We start from the raw sequence: 14,785 nt of genomic DNA, 5'->3' as shown, positions 1-14,785 counted from the left end.
TCTTTACTCTGGACCCCCTGATAATCAAAGCCTTTGTTCCAGCAGATCCTTTGTCCCTACAGAATAAGTCATGGGTTCTATTTGAGTTTGATTATCTGAATCTAGTAAAGGTATGGGACCTGTCTGAAAATTTACCTGGTGGGATTTCCTGAGGAAGTTAAAGAACCTCCCCAGATATGCCCTGTTGTTGTGAGGGGACGGGAAGGCTGTGACACATTTACCCTCCCTCCTTCAAACCTTAATTCATCTCTCTCCCAATACACACATGCATGTGGAAACACAATGTTGCAACTTTAACACTGTCAAATGAATTGAAAACTGTATTTCATATCAGTTAAGTTACATATTGGTGACCAAACCTATTATAGATAAAATGGTAGAAATTATGCAAAAAAAGGAAAAATTAGAAATTCACATTTAAATGTTGACACTGCAAAGGGTGCATGGATTAAAAAATAAAATGTTACAACTGAGCATTGTACAGATAAACTTTATTTAAATTTTGATTTTATACAAATATAAATGCTTTGAAACTTTATTAACGTGCAGAATGAACAAACCAATTTTGATCTACAAGTGAAATAAAACCTGCCGTAATCCTATGAACACATTTTTTGGTCACTTAGTAAAACACACATCAATTGAGAAGCAATATTCAATAATGTCACAATGATAAATATATAGGGGAGGCAAAGGAAGAACGCATCACTGTCATGTTATTAACGCTTCTAATAAACGTCTGCTTGGCACCATCAAATTTCAGATTGTCTGAAACAACCTGTAAAAAATACAGGAAACCTTCACTCCAACGCTCTCTGAAATATATTAATAACATAGATGGAAATCTGTTCACTTTCAGAATTTAGTATCTTGTCAGTGTGTAAAGCTTTGCTCTGAATTGGGTGGATTAATTAGGCACATGTCCATTGAACCAACCACGCTAAATATTATTGCAGTATTTCTTTACCGGCACTAGATGGCATTGCATTGCTGGAACCATGACCTTCAATTACATTGCAGCACTTACTAAACACAATGAAAATGTGACTTTCTGAGAGAGTAAACCTGAAATAAGATTAGTATCTGTTCTGTTAGTTAAAACACAAATCCCTAGCTATTGAGGGTCAAAGCCCCCACATCTCTTACACTGTGGCTTTTTACTCTTGTCTATCATCCTTCCTATAGAGGAAAGCAAACTTCCACGTCTTTAGATAGCTGCCCATTGAAATATTGGCCGGAATTCTCCAGCCATTGGGATTCTCTTTCCCCACTGGTAGCGCACCTCCGTTCGTGGGTTTCCTGGTGGCGTGGAGTGGCTTCAATGGGAAATCCCATTGACAAGCGGCGGCAAAAGAGAATCCTACCACCAGTGAACGGTGCCGAGAAGTACGTGGCTGTGGAACGCGAGAACCCAGCCCATTATCTTTCGATGTGCATGCACATTTCTTATTGAACTTCCCTGCATAAACCAAAGCATGCTGAAAGATAATGGTGTGAGTTCAAGTGAAATTATCAACTCAAGACCATAAGACATAGGAGCAGAATTAGGCCACTCGGCCCCTCGAGTCTGCTCCCCCATTCAATCATGTCTCAGAATATCTTTCAAGTCTTTCAAAATTGTAATAAAGCTTTTCCATTAAACCATGCTAACTCTGTATTTAAAAAAAAATAGTATCCATTAGAATAGTGTGGGCTCTTCCAGTTCCAATACTGGAGAGATTTCCCAGAGAACGTGGCTGTCCCATTATGAAGTTGTATTGTTGGTCCTAACCATGTATCTACTTTGGGGTGGAAACAAGTATAGGTCAGTTGGCTAAATAATCAGTAGCGAAGGAGCAAGTGATCTGGTCACATCTTATTAACTGTTATATATTCATGGCTGATTTATTATAATTTTCATATCAACAGAGCAAATAATTAGGTAAAGACTGTGCGTTAAAACTTTTATTCAGCTACAGTTGCATTTATTAGGATGGAAACTGCTATCGCCTAACTCTCCTTCCAACTCAGTGATCGATGGTTTTCCCTGTCCACCTCTGTGGGCACACGGTCCTCGTTTTAGTTTTGTCATTTCCACAGTCTTACAGCTGGTGATGACCTTGAAAGGATGAAGCTGAGAAGTTCTGAAAATCATTCAGAGCTACGCTGGCCTCGGAATGTCAAGTGCTGAAAGTTTCCTAGTTTGCAGCATAGTCTTCTTTCAGAACGGACAGTTCTGTACTTGATGGATTTGCTTTTCTCCTGCTGAGTTCTATGATGTGCTTAATCTGCTCCCAAGCCTCGTTTTGATGCTCCGGTGTTCGAATCCATCTTAGGAACAAACCTGAAACAAAAACAACAAAATATCACTGAGGTGAGTGTCGAATTGGACCAGTTCTGTGTTCACATTTAAACCAAGGGGAACTCTTCACATTTTCTCCCTTCTTTATTTATCTAATTTTCTTTTCTTCACACTCAGCTTTGTTAACTTGTTACCCCTTCCTCTTCATTGCTTTTGCCTTCCCTCACAGATTCCTCATTCCTTATCCACCTATTTCCTCTTTTACCAACTGTCATCTTCCTCGTGTTCCTCCCACCATCTTCACTTCTTTCATCACAATTTTCTTCCAATCTATCGAATGTGCATATTACTTTGTTATTCTTCATTCTTCCATCTCCACCTTCATCATTTTTATCATCATCTACCCCTCTTCGCCTTCCTCTTCATTCTTTTAATCTTCTTTGAAATATACAGTATACTCCTGCTGCTACAATACAGCTTCTTCCTTTAGACTTTGGGATTGCTATATATAGCATAATGCTTTATCCTGAATTCTTCATTCGCAGCACAAGTGCCGGCTTGAATGACCAATATGGACAAAATAATTTTATTGTGCGAGAGAGGTGAGTGACAAGAAGGCTGAAAACTTACAAATAAGGTTATCTTTCAGCAACTATGAGATTATTTTCTGCTATTTTGGTCATGATTGATCAAGGGGGAAGAGTTTATTTAGAACCTCTTCCTATACTCACTTCCTCCTTTAAACCAGTTGCAAGTGAATGAACCTTTTTCATCCTTTCTACCTTAGGGTCTTCTCTTATTAATTTGTTCTCTATAGTGATCTCTGTATGTGCATGTCCATAAGGGGTTAATGTGTAATCAGTAGCACCACATGATCACTAGAAGGCCGGACCAACTGGGGTATAAAAGCAACCACATTGGGTCTCTCTTTCTTTTGGGGTACTGTGATCAGGGCATATCAGATTAGTTCAGATGGTTAGTGGAGTTACGTATAGTTACTGTAGTTAGATCTTGTTCACCTTATCACTCGTATTAATGTTAAAGGAAAGAACTCGCACAATTATTGTTATAGTTACTCAATGAACCTCTTGTTACTACTGGATGAGTTTGAGTCTTCTTCATCGAGATTCAGAAGACCTCATCAGTAACCAAGGTTTGAGTAACACATACTACACTCCGTAGTATATCAAAGCACACAAAGAAGTGTAATCAAAGATAATACAGGAGGGTAATAAAAGATTCTCCAGCTTGCAAACTAATAGGCTTACAAAACCTTTGAGTTGCTGACAAAATGATGTCTACATACTTGGGAAATATTATCATCCACTTTAAGTTCTCCTTTTCAGCTTGCAAACCGTCATCTTTGGTTTTGATTCAGTTACAATTTCTTCCCCTCTCATCCACTTTGGGTAGTTTCTGAAAATTTACGCTGTCAGCAGCATATTACACATTTTTAAAAGCTCCCATGAATCTTGTTTGACAAATCTCATTACAGTTTGATTCTTTCAACATCATACGTCATTGGTTTGTACATAACCATTAGAATGTTTTCTCTTTGTTCTTTGAGAACAGATATTTCTACATTCATGCATGTATTTCAATTTTCAATTGTTGTCCTGTACCAATCGCTCGCCTTATCTAAATATATCCTGTTTGAATCAGGTTCTAGCGAACTCTTCCAAAAGTATCTGGCTGATTTCTGCAGGGTAAACATTCAAAAATAATGAGCAGGGAGGGGGGGGGGGGGGGGGGGGGGGTCAAACAGCGATTCAGAAATCACATGTGTCGTTTTTTTTACAAATAAAATGAGGATTTACAGATAAAGTGGGTTTTGAAATGGAGAGATTAACCTGGATCATTCTTCAGAATTGGGCAAAGCCTTGACTGGGTACATCCACCAGCCAAACCGTAACCTGACTGCTCCAGCCCTATTTCTGCGACTCTGCCATTGAGGCTGGAGAAGGGCGGAGGTTGGGAATGGGGCGAAGTGGAGGCGGCCGAGAGTCAGACCAAGAGAGGAAGGAGGCAAATTTGGGTCTGGCGTTTGGGCCCTGGCGGTTGTCTTTCTCTACTCCAGGACAGAATATGGTGAATGGATAGAGAGCTGAGTGGGGAGGCAGTGCATGGCTAAGTGAATGTGGATGGGAGGGAACATAAGTCTGGTTAGAAATAATAATGTGTCTGCAAAGGTTGGTCATTTCTTGCGGCTCTCGAATGTCCGGAGATTATGGTATGAGACCCTTTTTGTGAGTATTCGAAAATATCCCTGAAGTGTCTGCCACTGCTTCCCTCTTGATCTGTCCCTGAGCCTAGTATCCAAGTTTAATTCAGCTAGCTCAGCTTTAATGCCCAAATAATTGTTTTTATTTAAGTTTAAATGCTCGTCTTATATCCATTCTCCCTTTCTAAATAGATCTAAAATTCAATCATATTGTGGTCACCACTACCTAGGTATGTCTTTACTCTGAGGTCAATAATTAATCCAGTCACATTGCACAATACCAAGTCTAATATAAACTGCTCTCTGGTTGGTTCCAGAATATGTTGCTCCAAGGAACCATCTCAGAAACATTCTATGAACCCCTCATCCAGGGCATGACTGCAAATCTGATTTTTCCAGTTTATATGTAGGTTAGAGTTGCCCATGATTATTGCCACCCCCTTATCACAAGCCCACAATATTTCTTCTTGTATATTTGGCCTTACACCCTGGTTATTATCAGTGGGCTTGTCGGCCACACCCGAATATTCCTCATCTCTATTCAAACTGATTCCAGATCCTAGGTTCCAAGGACATCTCTAACAATTACACAAATGCATTCCTCGATTATCATGCTATATCCACCTTTACCTAGCTTCCTCTTCTTCTTGAATATCATATACCCCTCAGTATTCAGGATGCAATCCTTGTTATCCTGCAACCAGATCTCCGTAATGGTTGTCAGATCAGATTTCTTTCATTTAATGTGCGTTATCAATTTGTTTACTTTGTTATGAATGCTACATTCATTCAGATACAAAAGGCAGGATTCTCTGATCCTGTGGCTAAGTGTTGACACTGTCATAAACGCCGTTGCGTTTTACAAGGGTGTCAACAGGCCCCCAGGATCAGAGATCCTGCGCCCTACAGGGGGCCAGCACGGCACTGGAGCGACTCACACAACTCCAGCTGCCAATGCCGGCATCAAATGGGCGCCGCATGCGTGCTGCGACTGGCGCGGATTCGCGTATGCGCGTTGCAGCCGGCGCAAACTCAAGCATGCGCGCTAGTTGCCATCTCCGCGCCGGCCCCAATGCAACATGGCCCGGTGCGGAGTTACAGGGGCCCGGTGTGGAGTAATAGAGGAGAAGCCGGCCGATCGATAGGTAGGCCCCGATCGCAGGCCAGGCCATAGTGAAGCCCCCCCCCGGGGTCAGATCCCCCCTCCCCTCCACCAGGCCGCCCCCCCCCCCCCCCCCCCCCCCCGCGGCATGCACACTGAGGTCCCGCCGGCTCAGACCACACGTGAACGGCGCCAGCTGGACTCGGTGGTCACTCGTCCCAGCCCCCGCGGAGAATGTGGGCAGCACGGTAGCATAGTGGTTAGCACAATTGCTTCACAGCTCCGGGGTCCCGGGTTCGATTCCCCACTGGGTCACTGTCTGTGCGGAGTCTGCACGTTCTCCCCGTATCTGCGTGGGTTTCCTCCGGGTGCTCCGGTTTCCTCCCACAGTCACAAAGATGTGCAGGTTAGGTGGATTGGCCATGCTAAATTGCCCTTAGTGTCCAAAATTGCCCTTAGTGTTGGGTGGGGTTACTAGGTTATGGGGATAGGGTGGAGGTATGGACCTTGGGTAGGGTGCGTGCTCTTTCCAAGAGCCGGTGCAGACTCGATGGGCTGAATGGCCTCCTTCTGCACTGTAAATTCTATGAATCTATGAAGTATCAGGTGGAGTTAACAAATCAAAGTGTGTTTGTAGTTTCCTCTAGAACAACAGCATTGCCGGTGAACGTTGTGTGGTAGCAAGTACAGTCTTCCGATAAGATATCAGAAATTTGTTTACTCTTTTTGATAATGTTCCCTGGTCCTTCAATGCTTTGATCAAATGCTATAAAGATTTTACAAAATGTTCGGCCAATCCATTCATTGCTGGATGATTGCAGCTGACTTGATCTGGTGTATGTTCCTTTTCAAATAGTCCTCAAACTCCTTTGATGTAAACTGCATCCCATTATCACTGACCATCTGCTCCAGTGCTCCAAATCTTGTGAATATTTTGTCTAGCTTTTTAATCACCTTCTCAGTCATCGTTGATTTCATTATGGTGACTTCTGGCCATTTCGAATGTGTGTTCATAATCATTAAGAACATGTGTCACTCCCGTGTACCAGCATAATCAATGTCTGTTCTCTGCCATGGCTGTGTTGGCCATTCCCACGGATGCAATGGTTGTAAAGGTGGAATGTTCCTTAGTTTTGCACAAGGTTGCCATTGCCCAACTTACACTTCAGTTTGAACATCTTGGCCACCAAAAATAACTTCATGCCAATTTTTTTATCCTCACACCAGGATGGCCCTCATACAGTTGGTCAAGGATTCTACTACATAAGCACAGAGTAATAATCACAGATTCCCCACAATCGAACTCCATTCTGTACTGTCAGCTCAAGTCTTCATGTAATGTTGGCTTGAGGTTTGGATTTTTCCGATGAATGTCTCACAGCGTTCCTTTTTGGACCAAGCCCAGCACCCACCCTGCACATCTTTTGGGTTGTGGGGGGGGGGGGCGAAACCCACGCAAGCAGGGGAGAATGTGCAAACTCCACAGGAACAGTGACCCAGAGCTGGGATCAAACCTGGGTCCTCGGCGCCTTGTGATGGCAGTGCTAACCATTGCGCCCCTGTGCACCTTCCCCATTAGTGGATTGTTTTTTGTATATCTTTGAACTTGAGATTAAGTCACAGGTATACCATTCACGAGCGAAAAATATAAAATACTGATGACATTTTCTTCTGGGTCATGCTTGACTTGTAACGGCAATCATGATAAAGCATCAGCATTTACATGGTGCTCTGACTTACGATTCTGGGTATAATTTTGTTTTAATTTAATGTACCCAATTATTTTTTTCCAATTTAAGGGGCAATTTAGCATGGCCAATCCACCTACCCTTCACATCTTTGGGTTGTGGGGGTGAGCCCCACGCAGACACGGGGAGAATGTGCAAACTCCACATGGACAATGTCATGGGGCCGGGACCGAACCTGGGTCCTCGGCGCCATGAGGCAGCCGTGTTAACCACTGCACCACTCGTGCCACCTGATACTGGATATCATGGGCGGGATTCCCCCTTCTAGGGACTAAGTCCCCATGCCCGCCGGAAAATGGGCGGGAATCATTCTGGATGTTTTCCTAGAAAGTCCGGGGTGATTATCCGTCTTCAAGGGCCAGCAGGGCCCCGGCGTTTGTCCCGCAGCTCTGGCTGCTGGCAGGACCCTGCAGTTATGCCCGCGCGGCACACATGCACACGGCGGCCGGCCGCGGGTCCACGCATGCGGGTGGCGGCTGTCTACAGGCAGCAGATGCGGAGGAACATAGGCCCCCCCCCGGAATGAGCACTCCCTCCGATCGGTTGCCACCGATCGCGAACTTAGCCACCGTGGAGGCACCCCCCCCCCCCCCCCCGAGTTGGATCGCACGGCCCCCGTAGCCAGAAAGCCGATGTCCCGCTGGGTGGGACCACATGTGAACCACGCCGGCGGAACTCGGCAGGCATTCGGCCCGTCGAGCGCGGAGAATCGCCGCGGGGGCGCGTCGATCCTGCGCGCGCAACTGGTGGTGATTCTCCGGTTGCCGGAGAATCGTGTGCCGGCGTGGAAGCCTATTTTGGGTAATTCTCCACCCCCACACCAAGCGTCATTTCGGCGCGGAGGATCGGAGAATACCTCCCCATATGTTTGTGCCGCCAATATCAATGAACATCTATACAAATTACTAGCTGCCAAGGCACAGGTATACATTGATACGGACCAAAAATTGTAGTCAAGCTTCAATGATCCATCAAAAGTGCAAAATGACGCCAATAAAGATTAAATGAAACCTTCTTACATCAAAAATCATGCTCAAAGGTTCTTTTTCTAGCTGAGCATAATTAATTTCTGTGCAGGTAATTTCTGTGAAGCAAGTGCTATCTGTCGTTCCTCGCCTGAAGGCATAATGTGCGAGACGACTGCACCAACCCCATAGGGGGACACGTTGTAAGCTAATTGCAACTTAATTTGGGGATTATAATGAACAAACAGCTCTGACTTTAGTAAAACTTCTTTCACTTCACTATGTATTTTCAATTCTTCTGACCAGTGCCAAACTGTTTGAGACATTGCAACGTGCGTAAAGGCATCAATTGTGTTGCTAAATCCAACACAAATTTACCATAATAATTGATCAATCCAAAAAACAACCTTAATTGTGACACATTTTGAGGACGTGGTGCTTTTAAAATTGCTGACATTTCATTTGGTTCTTTGGGTTGATGATGTGACCAAGGTAGTTTATGGATGACTTGAAGGAGTCACACTTTTCCTTCTTAACTCTCAGGGTAACTGCTTCAGGGTAGTTTCTAAATTCTCCAAGTGTTCCCGATCACTTGAACTGGTGCTGAGTATGCCATCTAAATTACACTGCACTCCCATTCAACCCTCTCAGAATTTGATCCATTTGATCCATAGATCTTTGAAAAAGAGCAATTGCAGATGTTATTCCAAAATGAAGTCATCTGGACCGAAACAGACCTTTGTGCGTCACGATGGTGAGTAGTGGCTGTAGTTTGGCAGCCTCATTCATTTGCAGGTACGCTTATGAAAGATCAATTTAACTGAATTTCTGTCCTCCAGAAAATTCCGCAAACAGCTCTTCAATCAACGGCAGTGGATAATGATTTACGCACAAAACTGGATTCATAGTTGTTTTTAAATCTCCACAAATTCTCACTGAGCCATCCCGTTTTAATACAGGAATGATTGGTGTTACCCAATCACTTGTAACAAAAGGCTCAATGACTCCTGTCCTCACTATTCTTTCTAGTTCTTCTTCAACTTTATGCCTAATGGCATATGGTGTGGTTCTAGCTTTGAGACATTTAGGCGGTCTGTTTGGATTGATCTTTAGCTGTAGCTCAATTTCTATCGTAGAGCCTAGTGAATCATCGAACACCTTCTCATGCTTCTTCAGAAGTTGTTGCACGTTGTTCTTTGAACCCCACTAATTGATTAATTGTTTCCCAGTTAAACCTTATCTTTGCCAACCATGCTTTGCCAAATAGAGCAGGAAAATTTGCATGCACAACGTGAAGAGGTAACTTCACCTCTGCCCATTTGTTTCTACTTTCATCATAGTGCATTCTTTTAGTGGGATGTATACATCCTTAGAATCACATTTGACGATTTTAAAGACAATTGCTTTATCTTTTGATGATAAATTGTCTCAGGTGTCAGCGATACTGCTGCCCCCGTATCCACTTCCATTTTAATTTCATGACCTTCATGTTTTGGAAATGCCCCAAAACAATGTTGATCGCCCTGTATTGATCAAGATATATCAAACCACTGTTTCACTGTCTTTTGATATATCTTGAACTTCATCCACTAATTTGTAGGCAAGACTAGATTGTTTACTTGTATTGTTCTTCTTGGCGTTGAGGTTTTCTGAGCCCAACACACTTTGACAATATGGTCCTTCATGTCACAGTTCTTGCATGTATTCAATTTACTCCATCATTCCATCTCTGAGTGTCCAACCTGTCTATAACAATGACATGGTTGCACCTTTATAGTCCTTTCCCCTGAGGTATCCATTTTGTGGATCTTTGGTCCAGACCCTATCTGTGAAGCGTCCTTTATTGCTAGCTCCATAGATGTGGCAATGTCCACAGCAGCTCTTACAGTTAAATCACTTCCTCTGAATAGCTTCACTGTCAGGTCAACAAACTAGCTTGTCTCGAAGAGTATGATCAAGTGTTTACAAAATTCACAATACCTAGCTAACCTTCTTAAAGACACTACAAATGGTAAAATGCTTTCACCTTCTTCCTGGCTATGGCAGTGGAACCAAAACCTTTCTGCAATCAATAATGGTTCAGGAGAGAAATGTCCGTCTGAAATGTTCATTAATTCACTGAAGAACTTTTCTCCTGGTTTTTCTGGTGTACAAGATTCTTTAGCAGCATTATTTTTTACGGCCAGCTGAACTGAGAAATGTTGTGACATTTTGGTCCTCCAGTCTCTGATTAACTATTGAAAACAATTGGAATCTTTCTTCATATGAATTCTATGTTTCATAATGCTCATCAAATGCGTCCATGGCACCTGCTTTTCCAGCATTTTTGATCCATGCTCCACTTCCGCCCTTCCGACTGTGTTGAAAAGTATGGCACAAACAATCCCTTGAACAAGCAACTAGGAAATCTTTCCATTTTATGCATGAGTATTTTGACTTACACACGAGTAGTGGCCTGTGCAGACTTTAAAATACCCGTTCCCTCAGCCCGGGTATGTTTGCCATGTGCACGGTCTTTGCAGCCTAGATCCCATTCACTTCAATGCAAGCATGACTTCCCCGGTCTTCTGCTTCAGAGTTCCCACATGCTGCGACCTTGACACATCATCTGTCCCTGCATCCTTAATGCATTTTTATTTATAACTTAGTTCTATTATTTACTTATTTATGTTGCTTTTTAATATATTTTACTAACAATTAGTGTATTATTTTGAACTTTTGCGATCGAATAGAACATACCCACTTTTTGTTTTGTTCATGGATTACCCATCCCTGAGGAGCATTTAAGAGTCAACCACATTGCTGTGGGTCTGAAGTCACATGTAGGCCAGACCAGGTAAGGACGGTGACTTTCCTTCCCTAAAGAACATTGTGAACCAGATGGGCTTTTACCAGATGGTTTTTTTATGACATTAGTTTCTTGGTCATCAGTAGACTCTTAAGTCCATATTTATTTAAAACTAAATTCAAATTTCACCACCTGCCGTGGTGGGATTCAAATCCAGGTCCTCAGAGCATGACCCTGATTATATCGACCACTAGTCCAGCGACAATACCACAATGCCACTGCTTTCCCGGACACTTACCACGTACTCACCAAACAGTGAGATCCTTTCCTTTGAATTTAGTTACTTTTCACCCAGTATCTTAGGCGGGATTTTCTGATCCTGAGGATAAGTGTTGACGCTGTCATAAACGCCGTCGCGTTTTACGAGGGTGACAACAGGTCGCTAGGAGCAGCGATCCTGCGCCTTACAGGGGGCCAGCATGGCACTGGAGTGACTCACACAGCTCCAGCTGCCGATACTGCCGTCAAACGGGCGCCACGGGTCTGCGTGTGCGCGCTAAGGCTGGCGCAAACTCGCGCATGCGCGCCAGGGGCGGCGCAAACTCGCACATGCCTTCTCCGCGCCGGCCCTGACGCAATATGGCGGAGAGCTACAGGGGCCCGGCATGGAGGAGCATAGGTCCCCACCAGGACAAGCCGACCCGCCGATTGGTAGGCCTATCTCAGCAGCCACTTGGCCCATTGTGCGCGGAGAATTGACGGGGGGAGGGCCGCGTAGAACGGCACCCGACCGGCGCAGCACTGACCGCGCTGACGTCAATGGCGCCAATACTCCTGTCATCGGAGAATCGGCGGACTGGCGTCAGAGCAGCGTCGCGCGAATCGCGCCCCCGCCCCCTGCGATTCTCCGACCTGGCCCGGGGTCGGACAATCCCGCCCTTAATTTGTCATCCCTCTCTAAACGACTGTCAACTCTCTCTAAAAGTCGGCATTGCTGATGTTTCCATGGATGTTTCACCATTACTATTCTCATCGCTTTTCCCAGAACTTCAACTTCTTAACTAAGTAAATTCTGCAATTATTTTCCAACATTTCAGATATTATCTGTGTGTCAAAAAACTGGACAATAAAGCCAGGATGGGGACTCGCGATCTTTGGGGTTGGGGTAGAGCCGGGAGTGCAGGAGGCGAAAGAGGCCGGTGTGCTGGCCTTTGCGTCCCTAGTAGCCCGGCGAAGGATTTTGCTACAGTGGAAGGACGCGAGGCCCCCAAGCGTGGAGACCTGGATCAATGACATGGCGGGCTTTATTAAGCTTGAGAAGGTTAAATTCGCCCTGAGAGGATCGGTGCAAGGGTTCTTTAAACGGTGGCAACCTTTCCTCGACTTCCTGGCTCAACGATAGGGTACTGGGACAGTAGCAGCAGCAACCCGGGGGGGGGGGGGGGTGGGGGGGGGGGGGGGGGCGTTGATTATGTTAGCTTATTTTATTTAAATTTGATTTATCTAATTTTAATTTATGGTTAAGTTCTCTTGTTTGGGGGGGGGGGGTGGGGGAATGTGATACATGTGATGTTACGGTATGGGGGGGAATTGTGGGTGTTATGGGGCTGTTAGTTGCATATTACTGCTTTTTGCTATACTTTTTGTTATATTTTCTGCAAAAAATTCCAATAAAAAAATTAAAAAAAAAAAAAAAAAAAAAAAAAAAAAAAAAAAAAAAAAGAGACTGGGGTCGATACAGCTGAAGGTAGTGTACAGGGCGCACCTCACAAAGTCTAGGATGAGCTGGCTGTTCGAAGTGTTGGAGGATGTGAGAGGATGTTGGTGCGGTGTGGGAGGGACCCTGTGAATCATGTACATATGTTTTGGTCCTGCCCAAAGCTGGAAAGGTTTCAGAGGATGGTGTTCAGCACCATTTCAGGGGTTCTGCATGTGCACTTGGAGCCCAGTCCCCAAGAAGCCATATTCAGGGTGTTGGATTGGCGAGGGTTGCAGGCAGGAGTGGGGGCAGGTGCTTTAACCTTTGCCTCGCCGATTGCTCGTAGGTGGGTCGTGTTGGGATGGAGGTCAGCTTCTCCGCCCTGTGTCATGGCATGGCGGGGGGAACCTACTGGAGTTTCTCACCCTGGAAAAGGTGAAGTTTGCTCTGAGGGGGGCAAGTGATGAGTTCCACAATTGTTAGGGTTTGTTCATCATGCATTTTCAGGAGTTGGTTACCATCGACTGTTGCAGGAGGGGTGAGTTTGGAGGGGCTGGGGGCTTTATATGGGGTTGTGTTCTTTTGTAAAATTGTTCAAAATTTGTTGAATAAAAATACTTTAAAAAAAAAATAAAAAATTTGATGGCCTGAACTGGCCAGAGAAAAAAAAAAAAAAAAAAAAAAAAAAAACTGGACAATGGTCATGTCTGTTCCCTCATGGGGAAATTACGACACCAGAGTCCGTTCATAGACTTCTGAAGCACAGTGGCATTGGCAAAGGAGAGAACAATAGACAAGAGAGAAACACGGGTCGTAGTGGGAGTTTGAGAAGTAGGGAGAGGGGAGAAGGAGGAACGGGAGAAAAAAAGAATTAGTATTTATAAAGAATCTTTTACGACCTCCAGATGACTCAAGTATGTCACGGTTAATAAAATATTTTGAAGTGTAGTCACTATTGTAATGTAGGAAACACAGCAGCCATTTGTGCACAGCAATCTCCCACAAACAGCAATGTCATCATGGCATTTGTTTTTTACTGATGGTGTCGGAGGGTAAATATTGGTCCTTTGCTGTTCTTCAAAATAATACCACTCTGAGAGCGAAGACGAAATTGAGTTTAAATTCTCATCCAAAATCTGTTTCCTGTCACCTGCTGCACCAGCTGATAGATGCGCCAGGGAGAGCAGGCAAAAAGGGGAATACAGGTTGCCGGTTTGCTGAATATTTTAATCAGACATACCTTGCCAAAGTTGCAAGCTCTGTGGAGCTACTGATGGCCAAATGGTGAAGTTGTTTCTTTCATACAGAGGATTAACATATTGTTTTTGCTCAGAGGGGCTATTCATCCGAGCCCAAATGGAAATTGTCTGTTCCTTCACATTCAGAGTAAACCTGCAAACAATAGAGAAAATATTCCAAAAGTGAATGTACTTTACAGAGTGTTTCTGTTGTCATTTATCTCTATTTTCTGCCAACTGTTGCAAACTTGGGGGAATGGGATAAAATTCGATACAACAAATGGGTTTTACTCTCTTCTAATTTACAAATGAAACAAGTGGCAAGAATTAGGATACAATAACAATATTGCTCATTAATTGCACCGATTGAGAGTCTGAAACATTGGCTGCTGCTGATTAGTTTGAAACCTCCTTTTCTGGGAGTTGAAATAAAATGGAAATTTATCAATCAGGTCCTCGATTAATCTGCTAATTTATCTTTGATCATTATGTTAGGTTTTATACCAGATAATATCAATTGTCACTAAGTAAATCTTCCTTTTTATTCATTGGTTAGAATTAAATTTCTTTCAAAGTAATAACTCTGTTTTGTGCTAAACACACTGCTCTTTCTAAAAGGCAGGAAGATTATATTCACATCACACAAGTACCAGGCAATGGCCATCTCCTACAAGAGAGGATCTAACCATCGCCTCTTGACATTCAAAGGCATTACCATCGCTGAATCCCCACAATCAACATCC

At 43.8% G+C, this 14,785-nt stretch overlaps 1 protein-coding gene across 2 annotated transcripts in view; it reads right to left on the bottom strand.

Annotated features, from left to right (window-relative positions):
* Window positions 1–474: 474 nt before the first annotated feature.
* LOC119964771 (myotubularin-related protein 9-like) overlaps window positions 475–14,785 on the bottom strand; it is an 84,210-nt gene continuing 69,899 nt past the window's right edge. For both annotated transcript variants that reach the window (XM_038794736.1, XM_038794745.1), the window contains 2 exons: window positions 14,045–14,196; window positions 475–2,323 (listed from right to left, as the gene is read on the bottom strand). In XM_038794736.1, the coding sequence (XP_038650664.1) occupies window positions 2,178–2,323; window positions 14,045–14,196 (298 nt within the window). In that variant the 3' untranslated portion in view covers window positions 475–2,177. The remainder of the gene's footprint in view (window positions 2,324–14,044; window positions 14,197–14,785) is intronic.

This window comes from Scyliorhinus canicula, chromosome 1, assembly GCF_902713615.1.
Source record: "Scyliorhinus canicula chromosome 1, sScyCan1.1, whole genome shotgun sequence".
Taxonomy (NCBI): Eukaryota; Metazoa; Chordata; class Chondrichthyes; order Carcharhiniformes; family Scyliorhinidae; genus Scyliorhinus; species Scyliorhinus canicula.
This window is presented reverse-complemented; position numbering and strand designations above follow the sequence as displayed.